General features: G+C 55.0%; 1 protein-coding gene across 7 annotated transcripts in view; it reads left to right on the top strand.

Annotated features, from left to right (window-relative positions):
- Nucleotides 1–5,900, top strand: part of ZFPM1 (zinc finger protein, FOG family member 1) — a 74,863-nt gene extending 68,963 nt beyond the window's left edge. For 5 of the 7 annotated variants that reach the window (XM_053666594.1, XM_037142353.2, XM_037142352.2 and 2 more), the window contains 4 exons: nt 2,947–3,180; nt 3,437–3,532; nt 3,623–3,769; nt 3,903–5,900. In XM_053666594.1, coding sequence (XP_053522569.1) covers nt 2,947–3,180; nt 3,437–3,532; nt 3,623–3,769; nt 3,903–5,668 — 2,243 coding nt within the window. In that variant the 3' untranslated portion in view covers nt 5,669–5,900. The remainder of the gene's footprint in view (nt 1–2,946; nt 3,181–3,436; nt 3,533–3,622; nt 3,770–3,902) is intronic. The other 2 variants (XM_037142355.2, XM_037142351.2) reach the window with 1 other exon arrangement.
- The last annotated feature ends 12,787 nt before the right edge of the window (nt 5,901–18,687 follow it).

Raw genomic sequence — 18,687 nt, 5'->3', positions numbered from 1 at the left:
ATGCCCTGCCTTTCAGCAGGGCCTGCCCAGTCCCGAGGCACAGGACTGCAGGTAGTGCTCAGTGCTCAGGAACACAAAGATCTGTGACCACTGGGATCTGAGCAGAGAAGGAAGTGGGCTGCAGTGGGTATGCACACTGGGCTTGAAAGTAGGGCCCCAGGAAGAGGGTTTGGGGTGGGGCTCCAGGCTACTGCTAGAGCATGAATGACATGGCTGGTTCAGGGATGGTGAGGGGGCAACCCTGAGCAGGTTGCAGGGAGGCATGGCAGCAGCAGGTGCCTAGCGTGGGCAGAGAGACAGCAAGGTCCCCAGGACTCAGGTCTTGCACTAGGAAAGGCACAGCAAGCAAGCACACACCTGAGGCCATGCCTCCCCTTTTGGGGCAGAGCAGGTTTGTCTCTCAGCCCCTGCTAACATGTGGATTGCCACCGGCCCAGCCCACTAAACACTGGGACTGCCCGACTTCCCAGCACATAGTAACCCTCAAAGAGTTATGACAGTGAAATAGGATCCACTCTTCCCACTAATACTCATTTAACATCCACACTGAACCAAGCAGTGGAGGCACCAAGGCCACCAAGATGGGGTGGTGGCCCGCTGTGAGAGTGGTGGCAGCGGCTGCAGGGGAGGGTAGATCCAGGAAGGAAAGCAATGGCGTGGTCAGGCAGTGGCAGGGCTCCTTTAATTGAGGTGCTCAGGAAAGCTGCTCAGACGAGAACACTCAGGTTTGGACCTGCATGCCAGGAAAGAGCAGCTGAGTGGTTGATCACCCACCGCAGTCCGGGAGGTGGTCACTGTGGCTGGAACCTGGCAGTGCAGCAGGCATGCAGGTGGCCAATCTTTGAGGGTGGTTCCAGGTAAGAACCGATTTATTCTAGGAGCAATGAGGCCTCACTAGAGGCTTTAAGCAGCAAAGGGTGTGATCCAGTTTGGCTGCTGGGTGGCAGCTGTGGGGTTGCAAAACTGTAAGTCAAAGGTGATGATGGCTTGATGCAAGTGGGTGCAGCTGAGACAGAGCCAGAGGTGACACTGGAGCCCACAGGGACCAGCCGGATACGGTTGGGCTGGGTGAGGAGGTGGCAGCGAGCAAGAGGTCAGGCGCTTCAGTGTGGCCATCAAGGTAGATGTTAGTCAGCACCGTGGCTGGTGGGGGGTGAGAGGAGAGCCCTTCTGAGCATCCTAACCCAAAGGCAGACGGGGAACGTGAGCTGGGGCTCAGGGTTGTCAGAGCTTCACAAGCTCTAGGCCAGCGTGAGACACCCAGGAAGAGACAGGGCCTTTAGACACTAGCATGGGGTGGGGGAAAGTCTGCCAAAGACTCTGGTGTTTAATTCTTGACACTCCACCACCTTCAGCCTGTTTTTCTCACCTGTGAAGTTGGGATAATGGTAATACCAACCTTAAGGTGTTTGTGCAGGCTTCCTGGGCTACACCCACCCAGGACTTGACCGGTGGTCAGCCCACCTGCAGTCATTCCTGGGTCGCAGTGGCCAGGGCTTGAATGGATCTCTGAGGCTCTGGCCCCTCTCCTGACACCATGGGCAGCAGCACAGTCCGCAGCAGACTTTGCAAATATAAAAAAAAAAAATCTACCGGTGGCCTCAGGTCCCCAACCCAGCTCAAGGTTTCAGCTTATAGAGAACAGAGCTGCCTTGAGACCCCAAATGAAAGGGAACTTGAAAACCAGAGGTAGGAAGGAAACAAAGCTAGAAAAACTGTAGGTATAGGGTGCAAGGGGTGGTCACCTCAGCCAGACAGATAAACCTCATTCCTTAAGAGAAGTGGGAAAAGCAGGAAACCTGGTGGCCTCCTGGGTGGAGGAAGAGTACCTGCACAGTCACTAGGGACCCGGGACAAACATCGGAGAAGCCAAGCTGAGAAACACACCCTAACCTGCAGAAATAGGAACCAGATGATGAGGAACCCCAGGGCCCTTCATTCTACCTCTAAGGTACAAGCCCTGCCCTGGCCACCTTCAGCCAAGGGGCAGCTGGCCGCAGAGCAGGGGCAGAGACATGAAGAGCATTCCTTTAAATTTTGCTATACAGACACACAGAACCAGAGAATGGTGAAGCAGCCACCAGAGAAATCCTCACCTGCTGGCAAAGTCAGCCCTGCAATCCAAACTCCAAAAACTGAAAAATTAGAGGCAGTTTACTTGGGGTAAATTTGGTGGACTCATTACTGTGATCGTTCAGTCAGTAAATGATGTAGAACCACCCAGATATATGGGGGATGACAAGGGAACAGGAAGGACTCCTCTTCCTTGCATCCCCTGGCCTCACCTCCTTCCCACCCTCACCCCAGAAGCCACCCAGAGCGATGTTCAACTTTCGACCTTGTGCCCAAGTGCCTGGGGATTTTGATGCATCTGGTCTCTAAGCACCTGGCCACTCACACCCCTGTTGACGTGCACACACCTGTTTCATCCTCCACCAGCACCCAGGTCCTCCCTCTACAGCCCCCCTGCCAGCACACATGCACCTGCACACACTCTCTACCTTCTTCCCCTGTACATGACTGCTGCCACCAAATAAATGACATAACCATGTCCTCCACCCGAGTCCCACTCCTGCAGGTGTCCACTAATGAATGTGTCCACGCTCCTCCCATGAGCACCCCATGAGGCCATGGCATCTCCTTATGGGCTCACTGTCAGAAGGCAGCATGGAGAGCATCCTGGGCGGTACTCAGAGCCCATCCACATGGCCCCACAGCATCCTGGAAATCCACAGAGTGGGCACCCCAGGTTATAAAAGAACAGATAAGAAAGAGTAGCAGTGATGGGGAGGAAAGGCCAGATCACAACTTCCCTGCTCAAAGCAGAAGGATGCAGGAGCATAGCCCTCACTTTGCAGAGAGTACACTGTCTCACCCTGGGTTGCAGGCAGCCCCTCTCTGCTTCTCAAATGTCCCCTCAGGTGTCACCTACCTCTTGTCCCACAGAAGATGTATTCCCCTGCAAGGACTGTGGCATCTGGTACCGCAGTGAGCGGAACCTGCAAGCTCACCTCCTATATTACTGCGCCAGCCGCCAGAATGCCAGCTCCCCTGCCTCAGCCACCACTGATGAGAAGACCAAGGAGCCGTACCCCAACGAGCGTATCTGCCCCTTCCCCCAGTGCCGAAAAAGCTGCCCCAGTGCCAGCTCGCTGGAGATCCACATGCGCAGCCACAGTGGTGAGGCTCCACGCCCCCCCAGGACCCCAGCCTGCTTCATGATAGCGCATGTGTGCCCACTACACCCAAGCCAGATAGGCCTGTGTGGTCTTCCCACCATACCACATAGCCTCCCAAAGCTCCCAGGGCACAAAGCCCATCTATGGCTGCCTGGATGGTCAGCTCGGGGCTGGGCCCAGGCTGGGGTCCTGAGAGGCTTGAAGAGCCCTCCACACATGACCCGTATTACGGCCCCTCACTGGGCCCTGTGTTCCAGGCGAGCGCCCCTTCGTGTGTCTCATCTGCCTGTCGGCCTTCACCACCAAGGCCAACTGCGAGCGGCACCTCAAGGTGCACACAGACACACTGAGCGGTAAGCGGGCTGGGAAGGGAGTAGGGCCAGGTCAGGGGTGTTTGTGGAGCCCACCAGCTCCAGGGCCCTGACATCACAGCCCATCTGCAGGTGTCTGCCACAGCTGTGGCTTCATCTCCACCACAAGGGACATCCTCTATAGCCACCTGGTGACCAGCCACATGGTCTGCCAGCCAGGCTCCAAGGCTGAGATCTACTCACCAGGAGCTGGGCACCCCTCAGTCAAGCTCCCCCCAGGTGAGTCCCAGGGGGCCCCTCAGAGGACAAGGGAGGGGTCTGGTCCATGAGACAGCTGGGGGTCAATTTGGCCTTGGCCCTCCACCACCCCTACCCAGCCCAGCTCTCCCTTCCCACCCTGCCCCCTCCTCAGGTCTGGCCCAGGCAGGTCCTGCTCCAGCCCTGAAGTGTGGCCCATGGGGTCTTCCTGCAGACAGTCTGGCTGGATTCCAGCAGCACACGGCCCTTCATGGCCCCCTGGCCTCCTCTGACGTGGGCCTGGGGTCCACCCCATCACCAGGACTGGACAGGAAAGCCCTGGCCGAGGCCACCAATGGAGAGGCCAGAGCGGCCCCCCAGAACGGGGGCAGCGGTGAGCCCCCTGTGGCACCCAGGAGCATCAAGGTGGAGGCGGCCGAGGAGCCCGAGGTTGAGCCAGGGCCCCCAGCCCCTGCATCGCGGACGCCCTCCCCGCCCAGCCCCACGCCCGCAGCGGTCAAGGCTGAGCTGCCCAGCCCCACGCCCGGCTCCAGCCCAGGCCCCGGTGCACTGTTCCTGCCACAGTTCCCTGCTGCGCCCCCCGCCTCGGAGATTCTGGCCAAGATGTCCGAACTGGTGCACAGCCGGCTGCAGGTGGGGGTGGGTGCGGGGGCGCCGGCAAACCTACTCGCGGGGGCCCCCAAAGGCGCTACATGCTTCGAGTGCGATATCACCTTCAACAACGTCAGCAACTTCTACGTACATAAGCGCCTCTACTGCTCCGGCCGCCGCGCGCCCGACGACGCACCCGCGGCTCGCAGGCCCAAGGGGCCCCCCACCCCTGCTCGCGCGCCCCCCGCCCCGCCACCTGCCGAACCCGACGCGCCAGGCTCTTCGCCCAGACCCCGAGCGCACGAGGACCAGGCGGGGGACGCAACCGCGCCGGAAGCCGAGACGGGCGGCCGGGGCAGTGAGGACAGCCTGAGCCCGGTCAGCGGGGCGGACGAGGAAGACGACCCCCGTCGGACACTGTGTGAAGCCTGCAACATCCGCTTCAGCCGCCACGAGACCTACACAGTGCACAAGCGCTACTACTGCGCTTCGCGCCACGACCCACCGCCACGCCGGCCGGCCCCCGCTGCCCTCCCAGGAACCCCTGGGCTCCCCGGCATCCCCGTACCCGCGCCGCCACCCGTGCGCACGCGCAGGCGCCGCAAGCTCTACGAGCTGCAAGCGGTCAGTCCCGCCCCGGCAGCGCCGGGCCCCGCCCCACCAGCGCATGCTCCTGGCCTGGAGCTACCTGCTTCGCCCTCGCCGCGTCCCGGAAGCGGAAACGGGCCGGATCAGTCCGACGGCCCCATCGATTTGAGCAAAAAGCCGCGGCGCCAGACCTCTACCGCCCCAACGCCAGTGCTGCCGGCCCTGGCAGATTACCACGAATGCACGGCCTGCCGCGTGAGCTTCCACAGCCTCGAAGCCTACCTAGCGCACAAGAAGTTTTCATGCCCCGCTGCACCGCGTCGCCCCCGCGCCCCGGAGGATCCCGCCGTCGTGTGCCCCTACTGCCCCCCGAATGGCCTGGTTCGCGGGGACCTCGTCGAGCACTTGCGCCTGGCGCATGGCCTGCTGTTGGGCAAGCCCCTGACCGGCCCCAGCGCAGAGGCCCGGACGCCCTCGCCTGCCGCCCCCCGTGATGGCCTTAACGGCCAGGAGCCACCCACTGGCCCTCCTGACAGCAGTCCCCGGCCCACGGCCCCATCAACCCCTCCTTCCCACTCGGACAAGGGCGTCCAGACCCCCAGTAAGGGGACGCCAGCCCCCCTGCCCAACAGCAACCACAGGTATTGCCGCTTGTGCAACATCAAGTTCAGCAGCCTGTCCACTTTCATTGCCCACAAGAAGTATTACTGTTCCTCACATGCCGCCGAGCACGTGAAGTGACCGGAGGCCACACTACATACAGGAGACCGCTTACACGCCCCGCTGCTCTCCAGGAGCCAGGACCTACCAGCCTAATGCTCATAAAGACACAATCACCCCCAGGAACCCGGCTGTTGGTGACTCTGGTGCCTAGGAAACGCACCAAGCACAGGCCTCAGCAGAGGAGGCTGCTGATGGCAGCGCCCACCTGGATACTTGGCACTTAATAAAGAAGTTCAGTTTGATGAGTAGACTGGTGGAGCAGCCTAGTTCTCTGAGCAAAGGGCCCTGCACAGTGGGGGCACATGCTGGCCAGCATCTTGGGCAATCCATGCACCAAGCACTTAGAGGCCACCACGCCACCTCCAGCATACACACAGGCCACTGCAGTCTGGAATGACCAGACCCCTGAAAGAGTCACAGTTAGTGGCCCTAAGAACTGAACTGAGCCCCAGGTTAGTCTGATGCTACCACACACACAGAGCTGCTGCCCTGCCAGCTGCTCTGTACCTACTTGAGGCACAGAGGGAACAGGTACTGCCCTTCTAGGCCCACTGTTGCTGCCCACCAAATCCAACCAGAAGCTCTGGTTTGGCCACCAGGTAACAAAACAGAGGGCTTAATCCTACCCAGCGGTCTTCCCACTGCACTTGGTTCTGGGGCCTGGGTGTCACCTGTCCAGTCACAGGCCACCAAGGTTCTGGGGATGGGAGCATCTTGGGAAGGATGAAGCCTGTCGCTGCCCCGGCCAGTGGGAGAAGAGGAGCAGATAACAGACACCAGGGAAGAAGGTGCACAAGGGAGAGGGTACCAAGGCCCACAGTGGCCCCTGGGACCAGGGGGGACGAATCCTGAACTGGGTGTAGCATGGCACCTATAATGGCTGCAGTTGGGATGAGGGACAGGAGCACTGCACCCCCAGTCTGCTCTACTGGTACTGCAAGGGGTGCTCATGCCATGGCTGGACTGGACAGTGCCTGGCCAAACCCTAGCAAAGAGTCTAGCTGTGGTCCTGCCATTCAGCAGCTGGCTGAGCACCCTCCAGCCTGGTGTCCCTCCTCGAAAATGCACCATCAGTCCTTTCCAATTTTGTTTAAAGCAGTAGCAAACACAGTTTCACTCAGCAGCTCTGACCTTTGACCTTTGTCTGACTTGAGAGGTGCTTCCTGCCACCCACCTAGACTCAGTCTCCATGACTTCATCCACAGGCAAGAACTTTCTCTGAGCTAGTCCTGAGTACCAGGGCTCAATCAGACAAGGTCACTTGGCCAAGGCCGCTGGACAATCAGGGTTCCTTCACCCTCAGGGAAGGGTTGGGAGAGTGTCCCATGGGAGCCAAGCTCCCTTTCTTGTAGATGCCTGTTCTCCAAAAGACCAACCTGGCCCCTGCCCTCCTGGAGTGGGGTGGGGGAAGTGCACATACCCTCCACCCTGCTCCTTATTCGGAATGTTCTGCATTAATTTGCTTGGAGAGTTCAGGAAGCTCCAACTCTGAGTCAGACCAATAAATGAAAGGCACTCTGAAGTCCTCACACAGTTCTTTAAAAAAATTAAACCTAATAGTTTCACTCATTTACAGTGAGTGTATAAATTTTTTAATAATTTTTTTAAAGAAGGGTGCTGGCGAACATCAGGGATATGGCTTCTTATGAGGAACAGATGCTCAAAGGGGAGAAAAATTCAACACAGATTCACAGATGAGGGAGACCAGCATCCGTATCCTCACCTTGCCTCAAGAGCCACACCCCATCCACATACATAGTGACAAGTGAAACGGCAGATGTGAGTGGAAGACAGTGCTGTACAGAAAAGAGCCTCAGTTCCCACGCGTGTAAATGTGTGCAGGGCTGCGCTCGATGGTCCTGCAGCCTCTTCTGAGAGCTCAGTTCAGCAGACAGAGCTGGCCTTGACCCCTGTTCCAGGCCTGAACTACTGGCCCTGTCACCAAGGAGGTCCTGGGCCCTGTTGCCGATTGCCCTCACCCCCGCCTGGGGAGGGCCCCATGGTAACTTGGCCGGAGTCTCCAGGGCAGCACTGTGCAACTCGTTAAGGGTCCTACAAATGGGTCCTGGGTTCCCCCACTGCTCCCCACCTCCCAAGGTAGTGCCGAGCACCCTCCTGCACCCATCCACAGTCCAGAGCCCATCTTCACCACCTCCTTCCTCAGACCTGGGTTTCCCACACCCTGCAGATTCCTTCACTGCAGCCACCGTGCCAGCTATGGCCCAGGGACGGCACCCATGCCTCCTTCCCACTGCTCTTCAGGAACCCAAAGCTTCTGCCTCCCAAACATCCCCTCACCCCTCTAGTTCACTGCTCGCAGAGCCGCACAACCCCCCACTGCCCAGCCTCCCGGTGTGCACATGGATTCCCACACCCCTAAATCTCTCTCTAGCCCAGCCTCGCCTCTTGTGAACGCCAGCTCTGTCTGCCCACTGTGCTGGATGTCACCCTGATGTCCCTCAAGGGCCCTGAATGTCCAAGACAGCGCCCCGGCAACCTGCGTCTTCTCCCCGCCTCTGTGCAGAAGTTGCCGTCCACCCCGATAGGGCCCACACCTCACTGTCGCAGCAGTTCTTGGTTTTGCCAAATCTGCCTCTCCCACCATCTAGCTTCCAGGTCTGCAACTTTACCTGGATTCTCTCTCTCTCTTTTTTTTTTTTAAGATTTTATTTATTTATCATTAGAGAGGAGAAGAGAAGGAGAAAGAGAGGGAGAGAAACATCAATGTGTGGTTGCCTCTCCTACACCCCCCACTGCGGACCCGGCCTGTAACCCAGGCAATTGTAACCCAGCCCTGACTGGGAATCAAACCGGCAACCCTTTGATTTGCAGGCTGACACTCAGTCCAATGAGCCATACCAGCCAGGGCTGGATCTTCTCGTAATCACCACTTTCAAACCTATCGGCCAGTCTGCTAGTCCCTACCTCTCAAGGATACTGCTGCTTCGTCGCCTGTGCCCCCAGCCACAACAGATCCAACGGACCGGCCACCGCTGCTCTCCTCCCAGCTTCGACCAGGCCCTGCTCAGCCTTCAGGGGGTTCCTGCCACACGGAGGGGCCTCCAGGCCTCTTCACCACACTGTGCGTCACGGTCCTGTTCACCCGGCTCGTGTCAGTACTTCAGCCTGGTCTGCTCCCCCCGAGGGTGCCTTTCTTGTCACACTGCTGTCAGTCTAAGGATCATCCCTGACCTGCCTTACTTAGCACCCTGTTTATTTCCCCCATAGGAGTGATACTCTAGAAATCTGGTTTTATTTTGCCATCCCCTTGTCCCTCCCCAAGGGCGTCATCTACCTTGACTACTGCCTGCTGGGCACCTGGCCAGTGGCCTTACACCAGGGAGGGGCATGCAGTCACTGAAGTCACAAAGGAATGAAAGGACCAGCAGAAAAATGAGCGAGTCCCCCTTCCCCATACCTTGATGGCCCATCTACAGCCCATCCCCAAAGCCAGCCCCTTCTGTCCACCCCTGGGCTTCTTCCTGGACCCCACTATTCCAATCCTTCCACTATACAAATTGCACCTCCCTGGAGCCAACTCTGACCAGGGACATCATATAACAGCTCCTTGCACACGTGGCCCCTGTTCAAGGCCACCATTCAACCCCATGTCCTCCTAACCAGGCCGTCCACCCAGAGTCCTGTGAGGGTACTAAATGGTCAGCCCACTCCCAGGCCATTGCCATCCATAGCCCTGTGCACCCGCATACCCCCAGGGACAGCCTAGCTCTGGGGTTCAAGGCAAGCGGACATTTCTGGCACCAGGGGTCAACAGCAACTCATTTGTGTGAGCCAGAAGGCCAGGTGCCGAGAGCTTGCCCTGTCACACTCCAGGCTCCAAGCCTGCGGGCCCTTTGTCCCCCGAGACAGAAGGAAAGGGGTACAAGGGAGCAAAGAGGCCTGGGAGATAGCCCATCACAACCAAGAATGAGACTCAAGAGGCCATGGAGATTGACCTCGAAGTTTGGAAAATAGTCCACCTCCACCGGAGGGCCAGGAGCAGCAAAGATGACCAGTCAGAGAGGAAGGGGCCTGGAATGGGGTTGGCCTTGGGGCAAGGGAACTCAGGGAAGACAGGGGGTCCCCAGGCAGAGTCCCAGCAGGCACCAGACCATAATCAAACTGCTTCCACAGTGCCCACAGTATGCCTTGTACTCTTGTTGCTGATTTTTTATTGATTGATTGATTGATTGATTGATTGATTGATCTTAGAGAGAAAGAGAGGAAGGGGGAGAGAATGAGACAGAGAGAAACATTAATTTGCTTCTCATCACTTATACATTTATTGGTTTATTCTGGTATGAGCCCTAACGGGGCATCAAACCCACAACCTTGATGGGGGTCTGTTCTAAACAAATGAGCTCCCTGGCCAGGGCCCTCCTGTCATTGCTCTTATAAAATGGGCGGCAGGCTCAGAGGGGGTGCAACTTGCCACAATCCCCCCAAACCATGACGACTGCTGGGAGCTCTGAAGCAAACTGCACACATGGCCCCAGACTGCCCTGTCACATGGCTGCCGGCTCATCAGGTGCCTCCTGGGTACAACTGGGATCCCCGCTGCACCAAGGCCCCAGCCTGGCTCACAGCCCTGCCCTCACCAGGGCTCTCAGTGGTGTCAGCTTCGAAGGGTTGGCCTGCATGTCCTTCCTGCCTGACCAAATCAGACCTCTCTCCCTCCATCTCCAGCTGCCTCACCACTGGGGACAACTTAGGAGAGAGGTGCTCTGGGATGCAGTTGGCTGCAGTTCCCAAGAGAACCTCTTCTCCCATCAGCATTACCTGAGCCGGTGGGGAATCCACATTCTAGGGCCTCCCACAGGGCTGAAGCAGGTCGGGGCCTGAGAACCTGCATTTAATGAGCTTCCAGCAGATTCTTCTCTAACAAGTTTGAGAAATATCCACATAACAAGAGCATAGACTGTTCACATCTTTCTTAAGAGCCTAGCAGGTGCAGAGACAGCCATGCTGAGAGGATCATTGTTGGCTGGGGCAGGGATGAGCCCGAAGGGAGCTGGATCCATCCCCCAGGCTTTTACAGCCCGGGGGATGACGAGACCACCGCTTCCCCTTCACAGGGTGTGTGGTTGGCCACCCCAATGTCCTGGACACTCCCTGATACCTTTCGCTCTTCATCCATGACACAGATGAGCCTTTGAGCCCTGGCGCTGCTAAGCCTGGATTACACCAGTGCCCAGAATAGCCGGGAGTGGCAGCTCCAGCCTCGAACGTGGAAGGACACCCCGTGCAGAGTTCTGCTGCTCTTCCCTGCCCGTATTACAAACTTGAAATGAAGCAACAACCAGAGTCCTCCCGGCCACGGAGCTGGCTTGAGGAGGCACGAATTTGTTTCCTCCCACTAATGCCCCACGGGGGAATTCTCCAGTGGTGCTAGACCATGGTGTGTTCCTCACCAAACACTGACCCAATGCTGAGGGGAAAATGCAAGTGCACCAAGGCACAGACATTACTGTGGATTCAAACACAGGGAGCAGGGATATAAAAAGCTTTAAGGGAGGGTGTGATTGGCAGAATAATGGCCCCAAAGCTGTCTGCATCCTAAGCACTTATGAATGTTTCCTTACACAGCACAGAACATGTGAATGTGTTTCCTTACATGGAACAAGGGAATTGAGATTGCCAACAAGATAAACTTGAGACAGAGAGACTCCAGAGGGACAAGCACATGCAAGGCCCAGCAAGGCCCAGGCAGAGTGTCTGGTCAGGCAGAGGAGTGGGCCTCCCAGAGAGCGGGGCTCAGGGGGCCATGAGAAGAAGCCGGCTGTACTTTCCACCATGCATGGGTAGTGTGTGTCTCTGAACCTGAGAGCCAGACTCAGTCTATTCCCCTGAGTGTTCCCTAAGGGAAAGCTTGTTGGAAGAAAGAAGATATCTCAAGTCCCGCAGTAGACAGAGTTCAGTCCTAGGGCCACCTAGGGAGAGAGGCCTGAAACCACCCTCCAGACCTTTGAGGCCCAAGGAAATGAGGTGTAACCAGAGCTGCACCCAACCCTCATCCCAACTCAGCTCCTGGTAAAATCAAAGGTAGCATATCTGCAGAGGCTGGGCAGATGGCGGGGGGTGGAAGGGGCTGAAAAGCAGAGAAGCTCCCGAAGATGCTGTGTGCTTGAACTCAGAGCCCAGCTGGGACCTAGAGCTGCAGCCGCCCCAAAGCAAGGCCGCACCCACAGGGCCTTGCGGACCAGCAGGACACTCCAGCTGCCCAACAGAGGACCGGGTGGAAAGGAAAAGGACCACACACACGCATACCTCTATGTGCTTTCACATCAGCAGTGCTCAGAGTGTTTTCTAGGGAGCCCCAAGACCCTTTCAGAGGGTCTACAGGACCCTATTTTGATCCATATTTGCATGAATGGCACAAAAGCCAAGGTGCGTATGACAAGGGGACCTTAACGCAAATAAAGCAGCTGCACCAGATCGTAGCAATGACCCCTCTCCACGTACACTTTGATGAAGAATGTCCTTGATGAAGCTGTGAAAATTATCAACTGCATTAAATCTCCACCATTGAGCACACTCTTTTGTGTACCCCGGGAGGAACTGGGAGGTGCGGAGGGGCTGCCTGGAGGAACAGAAATAGGGAGTTCAACGGCCACCTGAACGCCCTGATTTTCTCAGGGAACATCTTTTTCTGATTTGAAAAATGAATAATAAAAAGACTGTGACTATTCAGAATTGGATATTGGGCAGATCCTTCCTGGAAAATGACCAGTGGGCCTGTCCCTTGAGGAAAATAGGTGACAGTATTTCTTGCCACTGTTAGCACTGGAGCTTTCAAGTGAAAATTAGAATTTTGGGAATCTTGTGTCCATCACTGTCTGCTCAACAGCTTCTCAATAGTTAAAGACTTTTTCCTGCTGAGATTGGTGGTGATAGTAATGAATGTGAATTTTCTAATGTAAGACAAATGACATCACTCTGGAGGTGCTGCATGACTCAATAAGCCAGTGTCTGCCACGTGACAATGCAGGATGTCACAGAACCACGAATGGGTCAGATTCACTCACCCAGAGAAAAAAGACATTGACATGCAGAAAATGAGAATGACAGCTGAGTTCTCGTCAGAAAATAATGGTATCCAGAAGGCGGCAAAATAACATTCTTGAAGGGTTCAAAGGAAAATTACACCATCAACCCAGAATTCTACATCCAGCAACAAGGCCCTTCAGGTATAAGAGCAAAATCAGAGCAGACGTCACCTGCCCCTCCTCCCAGGTGCACTTCTTGTTTCATAGACGAGAGACTGAGGCTCAAGGAGATGAAACACCCGCATCAAAGCCACATGGGCCCACAGTCTTCCAAACGCTGGGATATCTGCTCCTAAGTTACTCACCTGGAGGAAAATAAATATTCCCCCCCAAAGGAATGCCGGTGCTAATGTGAGAAGAGAAAGGGCTTGTTGGTAGTGACCACTGGCCCACTGGTAGCGAAGGAACACCACGCGTAACCAGTGAGCAAATTGCTCTGTGAAGAGAAAAACGGACCATGTTTGCATAATCGCCTAAATCACTGAGTTGTGGGAGCCTCGAGGTGTTGAAAGGCATCTGAGAAAACTGCTGGACTCTGGTGCCCAGTCAGGACACAGGAGGGCAGAGGGCAACGGAGGGCCTGTCGTGAACACTGATGGCTCACCGGGCACTCTGCGGCCCTGGGACAGGGGTGGCTGTGGAGGCAAGTACAGGCAGAAGGCCTCAAGGACTGAGCCACAGGAAGGCTCTAGAGGGAGGAGCCGTCTAACTCTGTATCCTCACAGCCCGGGGCATCTGCTGGAAAGGTGCCCGCCCTGGGGGCTGAGTTGCCGCCTCCTTTGCCAATGGACAGCCTTCAGCCTGCCCTGATCACAAGGCCTGTCCAGGCTGTGAACAGGACGGTCACTTAGAGACCCTTCTGTCAACGACCTGCAGGAGTGTCTGCATGCTACACCCAGGCCCAGCTCCACAGTCCACGGCGTGGACACTGGCCAGCCCTCGCCCCAGAGAACTGGACTATTGTGGACACAGCCATGTTACAGTGGTAGGAACCCAGGAGCAGGCCCTAGGCTTCCCACTGCACTGCTGGCTTCCAGGCTGTGCTCCCAGGGCCCACGGGGGTCTGTGGAGGCATGTTAGAAGCTGCTGGGGTTGAGGGGAGGCAGCTCCAGGTGACTCACTGCTACATGGACAAGAACGGCCCTATTTAATCCATTTTCTACACAGGACTTGGCATGGTTTCACTCAAGCAAAGTATTATGAGGCAAAGACGGGACCAGGCTGTTTGCTGGCTAATGTCAGATGCAGAGGATGGCACTCACTACATTTCATGAAGCCGTTCATAAGCTGATGTTACCATGTCATCCTGGCTGCCCTTCACCATGAGTCCCATCAGAGCTGAAGTGGCCACAAGCAAATGACTATAGACTCTGATTTGACTCTGATTCCCTATATCTGGGCGTCCTGGCTTGAAAGGCAGTCATCCCTTCTGTAACAGCGAAACATTGTAACCCACCCCACCTTCTTCTGACATTGTTTCTGTAAGTGCTGACTCTGACTGATATGTAGCTTGTAGATGAACAGCATGTTTGTATAAGAATGCTAGGAATTAATTTCAAAAGATGCAGGTCCCGACCTTTGAGCATCCCAACTCCCCAACTCCGGGAGTTTTGCTGAACTTAATCCGTGGATCCAGGGTGACGTGAAACAGGATAACTAAACCAGGATGCTGCACACTGGACCATTACTTGCGTTAGCAGGATGGACTGTGCTCATCTGCACGTAGAGAACTCTTCAACCCACTCCCTCCATCTCTCTGTTCTGTCCTCCTCTCCATCCTTATCTTAAACCCCCGCCCCGCCTCCACTGAGAGGCAGAGATGGGCTTTGAGACATGAGTCCCCCATCTTCCAGATGGCCAGCAATTACAAAAAAAAAAACACTTTCCTTTACACCAGCACCTGCCCCTCCAGTGTCGGCTTTCGTAGCAGCAGGCAGCTGGACCTGCGTTCGGTTACACTTCGTAGCAGCGACCTTGGCGTCAGCTGCATCCCATGCCCAGGCGGAGACTGAATGCCTGTTTCCTTAGCTGGCAAGTCCCTCCTTTAGAATGAACCTTTTGGCATGTCGCATCCCCTACTCCCAGTGCGCAGACAGAAAAATAGAGTGCAGTGGAGAGGGATAAACGGAAAGAGCCACCGAGAAATGGAAAGAAATTGAGTGACACAGATAGTGACAAAGGCAAAAAAAAAAACTGGGAGTGATGACACAGGGGGTGTCACATAATTAGAATTGATAACAGCCCTAACCTAGGGCTCTACTTACAGTGCCGTCCCCCCACCCACACGCAGCAAACGACGGACCTCTTCCCCCTCCCCGCCATGCACTCCCAGCTTGTGTGCGAACCCCCCAGGCAGCCCGCTGCCAGTCCTGCTCCTCCGACTGCCTGACTCCCTGTCTCCGCAGATTTACCTGTTCTGGACATTCGCATAAACGGAATCACACAATGCATAGCTTTTTGTGCTTTGCTTCTCCTACTCAGCATAATACTTTTAAGGTTCATCCAGGCCGTAGCATGTGTTGGTGCTTCATTCCTTTGGATGGCCAAATATTCCATCGTATGGATGGAACACGTTTTGTTCATTCAGTGCAAACAGACATTTAGACTGCTTTCCCTCCTTAGCTGTTATGAATAATGCTGGTCTGACTACCCAGGTACCAGTGTTTCTGTGGAATGTCTGGGTCACACAAACACCCTATGTTTAACCTCTTGAGAAAGCGCCAGACTGTTTCCCATAGTGGCTGCACCGTGTTACATCCCTACCAGCCATGTATCAGGGTCAGATTTCTCCACAGCCAGCCCTTGTTGTCGTCCGACTTCTTCTTCCTGCTGTCCTATGAGGATGAGGTCTGTCTGTGGGTTTGATGTGTGTCTCCCCAACGGCTAGTAACGTTGAGCATCTTTTCACGTACTTGTTGGCCATTCGTATGTCTTTGAAGAAAAGTCCTTTCAGATCCTTCGCCCATCCCTACAACATTGATGTTCATTTTGAAATGAAAAAGCAGAAGCTGATAATCATTCAAGTCTAAAAATTATAAGAATGAGCTCTGGCTTCAGACACCCCAACTCAATCCTACCTTGGCCCTTCCTGGCCATTTGACTTTAGGCAGGTCACAACCAGGACCCTCAGTGTCCTCACCAATCCAATGGGTAACAAAGGAGTAACCTTGCTGCACATCTGTGGGCAGATGAGAAGTCAGGCGCCTAAAGACAGCAGGTGGAGACCTGCTGGTGGAGACCTTTTGGCACGGAGCTGAGGTGAGGATAAATACCCTTTTCCTCAAGGGGGCAGGAGCGGACCTGCTGGGTGCATGCTGGGCAGGAGCAGAACAAGCATGGTAGGATGCTCTTTCTGAAACAACAGATTCTGGGTGGGCTCAAAGCCGGAAAATACCACGGCCAGACTGATGACCTCGGTGGAGCCTCCGTAGCACAGGGTGTACATCCCAGCTCTACCCATGACTGTGGAGCCATTCAACTGCTTGGCCTCCCCTCCTCATCAGTAAAATGGGAGCATCCTGCTGACCCCGCAGGCATTACCGCCAAGATTACATCCTTTAATATCAGTGATGGACGTGTCGTTATCATCCAAGTCCATTCCCCGGGAGGGCATCCCATTCCTCCCCCAGGAGTCAGAAAGGGTTTCCTAGCCCCCAGCCCAACCCTGGCAGGTTGGGACCAGATCCATGTGGTGAGACCACCCTGGCTCTTCCTGCCCCATGGTCTGGGCTCCTTGCTCTCATGTGGTATTGAGGCAGGACAGTAAAAAAACTAAGAAAATTCCTTGGCAAGTGGAATGGGGAAACTGAGAAAAGACCATTCAACAAGGCCAAACAATTGACCAATTTCTAGCCAGCTAGTGAATTGCAAGACCTTATCTTCTGTAACCAAGGACTCTTGACAATGTATGGTTTATACCTTGCCTCCCTAACCAACTTAAATCACCCTGGTCAGGGAGATAGGTAACAGAGACCCAGTTAGTGCCGTCTGTGCCATCCAAACCCGAGGACAGATGAAGTCTGGGGAACAAATAGCAAAAAACCTGATTAGAGCCAGATAGACCCAAGGCAAAAGCAAAGCAGTGAAGCTGACTGGAGAGTGACCCCAAACTCCCCTAGACACTCATTTTGATGAATCAACATGTTGAAGGACACACCTGGAAAAACTAACCGATATCCTGTTGAGGTTTTTCCCTGAGACCTCCCCTTAGGACTCCCACCAGATAAAAAAGCCCTCAGACAAAGGATGCCTGCCCAGCCGGGGCTCTCTGGGGCACGCCCACGCCTTTCTTCCCCTCTGGCACGCGTCTTTACTTTTCTCTCCTAGGGAGCAGCAAGCAGGGCGAGCTCACCCCCAGCTCACCCCCCGAACCTGTCTCCAAGGCTGCCTTTCCTCTGACTCTCCAGTGAGCTGAACGCAGTCCCGCCTTGGCGAACTTCTTTCCTACATTTCTCGAGATCCAGAGCAGAGCACTGCCCAGGCTCTCTCCTGTCCGTGGCCCTGCCTGGTTTCACTGTCCCCAGATTTAATAAATGTCCTCTCCAAATCGCCTGGACAGGTATTGCAAAATCCTTCCTGCACGAAGTCAAGAACACACACACTACAAGCTGGTCCAAGGCAGATCCAGTCCAGGTCCATCCCTTTCTGGTGACACTGTCAGCATGGAACCTGCGGACCCTCCTTGATTCCACCTCAAGCTCCGGGCAGGATTGCTCTTTGCCTGACCTCTCAGTGGCCCAGACTGAAGTGTCACTGCCCCACCTTCAGACTGCCCTCTCTGATCTAGCTGGACCAACGGCTCGGCCAGCAGCTCCCTCCCAGAGCCTCTGGCTCCACACTGTTGGTCCATCCCAGGGGATCAGTGGTGGATCTGAGCTGAAGGCTGGAAAGGGCACGCCCCCAGAGCAAGGTCCTCAGACTGTGGAAATTTACAAGCCAGAAAACTGCCAACGACCTACCGCTCTAGGGGTCAAATGGATCTAATCTTTTCTCCCCAGACACTGACGTTAATTTTTTAACCACTATTTTATCATCTCAACATTTCATAAAAACACATTTTCACGTCAAAAATGTTAGAACAACACACTCTTAGAACAAAAGACAGGCTTTTGCATGAAATAAATTTGACTTCTTGAAACTCCTGACTTTTATTTTTCTCATTTCACTGCAAGCCGATAGAAACGTTGCCAAAGAAGCACAGGTTCATGGGTCAGCATTTCGGAAGCTCCGAACCCCTCCTCGCCCCACTTTGTTTTACAGGAGAGGAGACAGGGGGTCTGAAAGGTTAAACACCCCTTCGGCAGCAGCACGTTGGCCTGGCCGCACCGCCTCCACGCTCTAACTCTGCTGCAAGCCCTTATCCAGCTGCCCTTGGCTGGCTCCATGCAAAACTCATATAACAATAAGGAGAGTGAGCTTCGGTTTCAACATAGGAAAAATTAAAGCAGAATAAAGTTAGTCTATTTCTGAGTCTAAAAATAGATCCTCCATCAGACTCAATTTCACAAGAGGATACATTAGGTTGTCTTATTTTAACTGTAATGTCTAGAATATTCTGATTTTGATTTTTTAAAATACTCAGTCCAAGAAATATAAAAATGGGCCCTGGCCTGCGTGGCTCACTTAGTTGGGCGTCATCCCACGGACCAAAAGGTCACAGGTTCCATTCCCCTTCAAGTCACATACCCAGGCTACAGCTTCTACTCTGCGTACCCAGCTCTGTCCAGTGGTGGCTCTGTTCAGTGGTGGCTCTGTTCTGTTCAGGTTCTGCTCTGAACACCCAGCTCTGTTCTGGCTTAAGTGGCTCTCAACCTGTGGGCACAGACCCCTAAGTTGATGACCGAGGGTCACACCTGCACAGTGGCAGAGCCCGTCTCTCAGACATCTGCATCTGCACTTGACCTGCTTGCGGAAGATATGCAGTAAGTGTCACCAGCTTCAGAACAGCTCTCCTTCCCCGTTACACAGGAGAAATCAAGAAAAACCCAGGGG

The sequence above is a fragment of the Artibeus jamaicensis genome, unplaced genomic scaffold (genome assembly GCF_021234435.1).
Source record: "Artibeus jamaicensis isolate MK-2021 breed Jamaican fruit bat unplaced genomic scaffold, CSHL_Jam_final contig_464, whole genome shotgun sequence".
In the NCBI taxonomy this organism is placed as follows: Eukaryota; Metazoa; Chordata; class Mammalia; order Chiroptera; family Phyllostomidae; genus Artibeus; species Artibeus jamaicensis.
This window is presented reverse-complemented; position numbering and strand designations above follow the sequence as displayed.